General features: G+C 50.6%; 1 protein-coding gene across 2 annotated transcripts in view; it reads right to left on the reverse strand.

Annotated features, from left to right (window-relative positions):
* Nucleotides 1–2869: 2869 nt before the first annotated feature.
* The window catches only part of Ppfia4 (PTPRF interacting protein alpha 4), a 46857-nt gene continuing 41210 nt past the window's right edge, over nucleotides 2870–8516 (reverse strand). The window contains exons 27-30 of one of the 2 annotated variants that reach the window (XR_003377072.1): nucleotides 7164–7232; nucleotides 5384–5561; nucleotides 5121–5229; nucleotides 2870–4925 (exon numbers count right to left, since the gene is read on the reverse strand). Coding sequence is in view for 1 of the 2 variants with exons in the window: in XM_026779969.1 (XP_026635770.1) it covers nucleotides 4876–4925; nucleotides 5384–5561; nucleotides 7164–7232 (297 nt within the window). In the remaining variant the exon portion in view is untranslated. The remainder of the gene's footprint in view (nucleotides 4926–5120; nucleotides 5230–5383; nucleotides 5562–7163; nucleotides 7233–8516) is intronic. The other variant, XM_026779969.1, reaches the window with a different exon arrangement.

Below are 8516 nucleotides of genomic sequence, written 5' to 3' on the forward strand. Positions count from 1 at the left end.
AGGGAGGAAGGAAGGAAGGAAGGAAGGAAGGAAGGAAGGAAGGAAGGAAGGAAGGACAAAACATTTTGACACTAGCTAGGGTCTTATCTGGAGCCCAGCATCCCTGAACCATTTCCATACAGGACTGTTCTTCCTGTATCCCCAATCCAGCAGCTGACAACCCTGAGAAGTCATGGCTTTCTGGAACCTTCAGACCTCTTTCCTGTAGCCAGCTACTGCAGCTCAGATCCTCAGTCCCACCTGTGACCATGGTGGGCGGGGCACTGAGAGGCTTGCCTGGGTTCTGCCTAGGTTAGATCTGGCTCTCTTCCTGTCACCTGTGCCCACGGACGCTCACTCTTGCCTCAGTGTTTGGGGCCCCGCTGGCTGTGGAAGGGATACAAGAACACAGTGTGCATCAGGCCACATGGTTAACCACGCAAGTGAGTGGACTATGGCCACAGGATGATTCACGGGTACCAAGGGCCACTTGAGTAGTTACAGACAGACATATGAGGGAAAGAGAATCAGGATAGCTGGAGAAATCACGACACTCTTCAGAAGAAGCAGTTAAGGTATCAAGCACTCTGGGCACTAAATCAGGAATCCACCACACAGATTACAGTGAAGGACAAGGCACTGGACTCAGACCTAGGCTTGAGACCCATGTCTTTCACAAGGTGTGTGATCTTAACCTGACAGTTTCCTGTTCTATAAAATCGCAATGACACCACACTACTGGCTTCTGAGGACTGGATTAATTAATTAACTAATTTGATTACTACAAGTTAATCCGTTTACTACAAGTTATAATTTGGATGTTTTTTATTTTATTTTTTGGTTTTTTGAGACAGGGTTTCTCTGTAGCTTTGGAGCCTGTCCTAGAGCTAGCTCTTGTAGACCAGGCTGGCCTCGAACTTACAGAGATCTGCCTACCTCTGCCTCCCAAGTGCTGGGATTAAAAGCATGCGCCACCACTGCCCAGCCAATTTAGATGTTTGAACTTCTTCAAAATTCACATTCAACCCATGTTCAGAGCTAGCTAAATGGCTCAGCAGTTAAGAGGGCTTGCCGCTCTGCATAAGCTTGCATACCAGCACCTGCATCATATAGCTCACAAACGCTGTACCTCCAGCTCTAAGGGACCCACGTGTCTTCTGGCCTCCACTGCCACCCACACACACGTGCACATTCACACTGAGATTGAGAAAAATTTAATCTTTAAAATACCTAATCCCTAATGCAATTGCATTATGAGATAGGCCTTCTGAAGGGGGTTAGGATATGAGGGCTGTGTCCTCATGAATGGGGTTTAGTGCCCTTATAAGAGGCACCTGTTTGGCCCTTGTTACCCTCCAACCTTTCTAGTGTATGAGAACACCTTGACAAAGTACCATTTCTGAAGACTAAGCCCTCACTGGAGATTAAATCTGCTGGTAGCTTGCTCTTGGACTTCTCAAACACATTTCTGTTGATTAAAAATGACCTGTGTAAGGTTGTTTTGTAATAGCAGCTAGACCAGGCAAGAGTCTGGCACCCAGCAGTGCTTAGGGATTTGTTGGCTTTTGTTAATATTAATCCTTTCAAAGATTCCTCAAGATGAGGTCCATCAATATAGAGATCAAAGAGACTGACCTAAGGAATGCCCTCACAGCCCAGGGCAGTAGACAGTCAAGGAGACAACACAGACACCTGTTCAACATTTATAGCATGTTCATGAAACTGAAGGATGCTGGTTACCTAACTCTACTGCAGTGCCAGCCATTGCATCCCATGAGAGACTTAGAAAGGAGAGGAGTTGAAGGGTCAAAACTACCAAGGCAAAGAAAAGAGCCACTGAGCTGTCTTCTGGAGGAAGCACTGGTGGACAGAACATTTCTGATAAGGCAGATTCAAGCTAGTGGGATGAGGAGAGGGCCAGGGATCCAAGTCATGAACTGCTTCTTAAGGCCATGGAGGAGCTGGGCCCTGAACTGAAGCAGTGGAGACTGTGGTGGTTTAAATTAGAATGGTCCCAGCACAGCGGTGGTGGTGTTAGAGGAGGTAGCGCAGGCAGCACACACCTTTATTCCCAGGCAGAGGCAGGCAGATTTCTGTGAGTTTGAAGTCAGCCTGCTCTAGAAAGTTCCAGGACATCCAGAGAAACCCTGCTTCAAAAAAACAAAAAACAAACAAATGAACGAATCACTCCCATAGGCTCTCATGAATGTTTGGTCCCCAGTTGGCGGAACTGTTTGGGAAGGATCGGGAGCATGGCCTTGTTGGAGAAAGTGAGTCACTGGGCACGGGCTTTGAAGTTCTCTCTCTCTCTCTCTCTCTCTCTCTCTCTCTCTCTCTCTCTGCCTTTTGGTTGTTGTCTCGGGATGTAAGCTCTCAGCTACTTCTCCAGTGCCATGTCTATCTGCCCGCTTGCCTGACCACCCTGCTGCCATCCTCCCTGCCATGATGGTCATGGACTCTAGCTCTCTGGAACTGTAAGTGAGCACCCAAGTAAGTGATTTTCTTCATAAGTTACACTGGTCATGGTATCTTATCACAGCAACCAAAAGGTAACTAAGACAGCTCCTGGGATGCAGAGATGCCCAGAGGAGGCTGGGCAGCAGCAGTGACTCCGGGCTCAGTGTGAAAAGGATCCAGGTAGAGTAGACCTGGAAGAATAAAGGTGAAACGGGAACCCGGCCAAGTCTGAGAGCAGGCTTCTCATCCCTTCACCTTGCTCTAAACGCTTGGTACACGCCACCCGAATGCTACCTTTCCCATCATCCTGTTGTCCGTATGCTTCAAAACTCTGATACCACCTTCCCAGAGCACAGCAACCTGGAGGTCTGTGAAGGAATCCGGACACATCGGGTGAGCTGAGTGTTCAATAAAGAAATGGAGGCCATTTGTACATTGTCTTAAAACCAGGTTGTTTATTGGTACATAAACACCCACTCATGCCCACACACACCCACACACACTCGCACACCCACTCCTGAAGCACTGAGCCAATACAGTACTGAGAAGGGATCCGGTGAGACACAGGAGGCTGGCAAGGAGGGCTTGGGCCACTAGTTACTCTCCAGAAAAAAAAATATGCATATATACTTTAACTGTGAGGCAAAGAGTACACCATGACAGCAGCCTTCCATCACTGCATGCAGAGTCCCTGTCCATCCTCCCTGCTGACCCTGAAAACACCTGGATCCCCAGTCGCTACCTATGACATCAAAAACCATGACAGGGTTACATGGTAGAGGAGGGGCAGGGCTGACTCTCACACAGCTAGCCCATAGAGAGTCCCCAGAAGGAGTTAGATGGGGTTGTCAAGCTCAACTCCTTCCATCTCAGGATGCTGGTACTTCTGTGTAACTCCAGAGATCAGGATCGGGCTTTCTCACACTCTAACTAATTCATATTCTACTCAATTGTTTCTCATCTTCATCCCCAGCAGCCTGATGGGTAGGGATGCGGAAACAATGGGATCAAGGACAGGTAGCTTCCTGCCCAGCCCAGGGGAGCCCATTCAGTCAACCCATTAGCCAAGCTTTCCCCTACTGGGCAGCAGGGAGTTCTGGCTCATTTCTCCACCTGCCAGCCTAGCCCCTGCTCAGAATCCCCAGTAAATGAGATGGCAAGCCAGTTACTCCACTTGCCTACAGGAGGGCAGGAGGGTACTGTCCTGCCTGCCTCCAACAAACACAATCCAGGCACGTCTTTTCCTCTCCTGTTAAGTATCAGCTTCTATCAACCCACCCTGATATGAGGTCCTGAGATTTCCTAAGGCTAAGGAATGGGTCTGGAAGAGGAGGTGAATGGCATTCCTCACAATCTGTCCTGCCCCACCATGCTGCCAGAAAAAGCAATTAAAATAGTGGGGAGAGAGGAGATCAACAATTTCTGGAGTAGATAGCTGACCCCCAAAGAACACTAATGGAGGACTGGACGGCATGAGGACACAGAAGGAAGACTGCCTCAATCCACATGTCCTGGACCTGGGACATGGTTCCCTAAAGGGACCCCCCCTCCCTTTCAGGGCAGACATAACAGCTCATGATCTGACCCACTCAGCCCCGTAGCACACTTCACTGTGGCTGGGGCTGAACCATTCCCACTGCCCTTTGGGCTTAGGTAGTAAGGCCATCTGTTTTCCTTCTAGTTTCCCTGACTTTACCTTCTACTGGGCAAGGAGTTGAAGATTCTCCCTTGTCTTCGCCCTTAGTCCAAAGCTCTGGGGTCCATTTCTCCCACATATTTGGGATTCTGCATCAGCTGGGACTCAGAGTTTCCACCTTAGCCTTCCTCAGTTTCCTTCCTGGCGTATCCTGGAGGGACTCGGGTACTCACCCCTCATTGCCCCCAAGCACGACCAGGAGGCAGGAGCTACAGACACTGTTGACCGGTTTGGGGAAGGGGCAGGGGTGATACTGTGAAAGGGGGTACAAAACCACTCCGACCATTTGGCACAGCCAGAGTGGAGGGGACCAGAAGGCCAATTAGTCCAAGCAGGACAGAGTCCGAAATGGCCTTTTATTGGAAGGGCCATCTCAGTCCTTGGCTTGGGATCATGAGCCTGATGAACCCAGAGTACAGACCAAACTAGGTCCAGAAGAGGAAAGGTGTTGACACTCACTCAGTGTTACTCTTTTCTCCCTCCCACAGAATCCCAAGCACCATCAACCTGGGTGCCGCCACACACAGGAAACCTTGGCCACATCCACCAGAGACTTACAAAAGGGGCACGAAGTAGGACTCGGATAGTGGGATGCCAAGGGAGTAGATGAGCATATTCTGAGATCCCGGGCAACTGGAAAGTCACGGAGGAGAGGCTGGGAGCCAAGGGAGAAAGGGAACGAGCAGGAGGGGTCAGGGCCTACTGAGCCTGTGAAACCAGGGCACCCACCCTGGGGGCCGTGGCTAGTCCCGGAAGGCGGAGAGCATGTGTCCGTAGAGATAGTGGGAGTGAGCTAAGAGAGAAGAGAGAGACAGGCTCTGTAAGTGGAGGTGGTCCCCGGAAGGGCAGCAGGTAGGTGCAACATGCGGCCAAGCACAAAGCGAAGCGGGAAGGGCAAGCCGGGCGGTGCTGTGGCGAGGGTGCTGCGGCAGGGCGGGCCGGGGCGGAGGCAAAGCGGGCGAGCGCAGCCACGGCCAGGCCCACTTACCCCGAGCCGGGGGCACACCCCCGTCAGACCCGGGGCGGGAGGGTGGGGGGTCAGCAGGAGTAGGTCCGGACCGTGGAGGGCTCCAGTCTCTGCGCCCCCGCCGTCCCGGCTGGCAGGAGTCGGCAGCGGCGGGAGAACACACAGAGCGCGGGTTAGTGCGCCCCCACCGCAGCGTTAGTGCAGCGCAGCCTCGGCCTCGCCCCTCTCCAGCCCGCTTGGCCCCAGGCTGCGGGAGGGAGCCCGCGGCCAGTCCCCGCACTCACCTTCTGGCATGATCTTCTTGGGCGGAGGGGGTGGGGGCTGCAGAGGACCCAGCGTGGATACACGGAAGCCCACTGGGAGGGTCTCTGCGGAGGTGCCCAGCATGCCACCACTGTGGTGATCCCGTGGCCGGAAGCGTTTCCTCCAGGAGGGTGCTCGACGGAACACCTTCTCTTCCCCCTGCACCAAGGGACATATTGGAGTTGCCACCCCAATCTTCCCAACTGAGCTGGGAGAGCCCACTGCTTTTTCAAAGTATTTCTCATCCTAGGCTCCCTGCGGGAGGTCACTCACTGGTCAGCCCCAGTCCTGCTATCCTGTCCTGGGCCCTCAATAAAGATACTACCCAGGTTGCTAGGAACACACTGCCAGAGATCATGAGTTCTAGGTTGCCGTTCTTGGTTCAGTTGCGTGACTAGCAACAGGACTCTCCCGGCTTCAGTTTTCTTATCTGTCAAATGGCAAGTCCAACATCTGCCTCACCTATTTATGTCTCAGGCTACCTTCTCCAGTGGAACCAGAACACACAGACAGTGATGGGGCCAGACAGGTTTTGCCTCAACGATCCCTCCCACTGGGGTTTGTAATCTGTGCTCTTGGAATGATACATGCTTTAATCACCTCTAAACCTGCCCTAAGACCTGTCCCAGGAGCATCTATAAGAGTACTCCATTACTGTTTCTTCCCCTCATCCCCCCCTGCTCCCCCCGGTCCCTTCACCTTCTACTCCTTCCGTTTTCTTCTCCTTTCTCTATCATGTTCTATGCTCTGTGAAGCAATGAATGATTGTTGTTCCAAAGAATGCATTCCCTGATCCTGAGTGATGGCGTGGAATGCTGTCTGCCTCAGTAACTGTTGATGAATGGATAATTGGAGGCCCGTTCCTTAATTTAGCAAGGTCTAAAGATGGAGAACCTAGAAATAACTGTGTGTGGGGTGTGTTCACACACGCCACGGGACATCTGTGGAAGTCGGAGGACAACACTGGGGAGCTGGTTGTCTCTTCCTACCTTTCTATAGGTTCCAGAGACCAAGCTCAGGTCATCTGGCTTATAGGGCCAGAGCTTTCCTTCCTGTGCCATCCTGTCAGTCCCAGGCTCTTTTTTAACTTGCTTAAGCACAGTCGGGTAAGGCAGACAGACTGGCACATTCAAGGAAGGTTGGTGACAGGGAAATAGGTCAAGAGGTGGAGCAGGGAGGGCTGGTAGGGCCCTCCAGTCTTCCCTGAACCCCAAGGGAAGGCCTGATGAAATGAAAGTCAAAGGCTACTTCTACAGACCAGAAGGGCTGCAGAGTGAAGCTACGGCAAGATCTGGGGTGTCAGCTTGGGTTTTTGTTTAGCAGTGTGCCAACTACCCTGAGGAGCAGAGAGCGGAGCTGTCACTCAGCACCTCAGCAGAGCGTCTGTCCTCAGACACCACACAACTGGAGGGCAAGCTGCAATCCCGCCCAGCATGGAGAGACACAGAAACAGAAAAGTTTCTTCCCTCTGGGGAAGACCTTTGACCCTGCATGGCCCAGAAGGCTGAGTTTTGAGGTGGAAGATGCTAGAAGTATAACACCTGCTTTGATTTGATCAACACAAATGATTTTCAGAGACTTCCCCACAGCCTGCTGCACAACCAACCACATTCCTCCCTGCCCCTTGCCATTCCCCATCCCTGCTGGCCCCCCTCCCTTAGGCTAGCCACCACTCATCAGCCCTAGGGTTGGAGATCTCATGACCCTCAATCCAATCAGCCTACAATGACCAAGGCCCTAAATTCATATCCAAGTACTCACGTCATCCAACTTCCTGTCTGTACCCAAAGCCAACAGATTATTGAACTCTCTCTCCATCACTTGACGGGCCTGAAACCCACAGGGTGAGAGGAAGGAAGAGAGGCTCTAGTTAATAACATTTATGGTATCTTTCTCTTTTTAAATTTTACATTAATTCAGTTTTTATTATTATGTGTCTGTGTGTGCGTGTATGTACGTGTGTATGTGTATGCACGCACACACATGTGGGCAATTGTGACTATGCACTGTGGAGGTTAGAAGAGAATGTGCAAGAATTGTTTCTCTTTTCACCATGAGGGTCCCAGGGATCAAACTCAGGTTATCAGACAAATTAGGGGCAAATGTCATTTTTAAAGCTGGGTTACAAGTTCGAGGCCAGCCTGGTCTACAAGAGCTAGTTCCAGGACAGGAACCAAAAGCTACGGAGAAACTCTGTCTCGAAAATAAAAAAAATAAAAAAATAAAAAAATAAAGCTGGGTTACAGAGTACATGAGTAGACAGGCTTTATCTTTTGGAAAAAAAACTATTTTCACTAATTAGACTCACAGAGTTATCAATGACAAAAAGAAAGAGGACAGGAAGATGTGAGGGAGAACGGAGGCACTAGTGGGAATTGGAGGGAGGTGATAGTAGACAAAGATGATCAAAACATACTGTACAAATATACCTGATTTTCTATGCATAAATAAAAATTATTTTTAAGCCTCTATTTTGTCTCTAATGGGAAAACATGGCTGAGCACCCATTGGTGAGGGCAGGAGGAAGAACAGTAAGCACGCACACTTGGGTGAGCAAAACTGCCCGGGAATAAGTAAGTTCATCTGGCAGGGCACACATTGCAAACTCAGACTAAAAGAATTCCCAGTCGCAGATAGTGGGAGCCCTGAGACACTTTTCTGGACCTCCTCAGAATTAACTCAGTAAGGAAACTACCCGCGTGGGTGCAGAGGCGGCTCAGCAGTTAAGAGCACTTGCGGCTCTTGCAGAGGACCCAGATTCAGTTTCCAGCATCCGTATCAGGTGACGGACAACTGCCCATAACTACAGTTCCAGGGAATCAGAAGCCCTCTTCTGGCCTCTGCAACACCTGCATGCATATGGTACTCATAAACACACACACAATAAGAAATAAATTAATCAAAAGAAAGAAACAGGGAGGTTTTCATAACTGTCTGTCACCAGACATTTTCAACCATGGTCCATAAAGGATTCCAAACTGTCACACAAATAGGTCAAGAAAATGCCAGGTGTTGGTAGTGGATGCCTTAAATCCCAGGAGGCAGAGGCAGGTGGATCTCTGCATTCAAGGCCAGTCTGGTCTAGAGGAGGAGGAGGAGGAGGAGGAGGAGGAG

The sequence above is a fragment of the Microtus ochrogaster genome, chromosome 6, assembly GCF_000317375.1.
Source record: "Microtus ochrogaster isolate Prairie Vole_2 chromosome 6, MicOch1.0, whole genome shotgun sequence".
In the NCBI taxonomy this organism is placed as follows: domain Eukaryota; kingdom Metazoa; phylum Chordata; class Mammalia; order Rodentia; family Cricetidae; genus Microtus; species Microtus ochrogaster.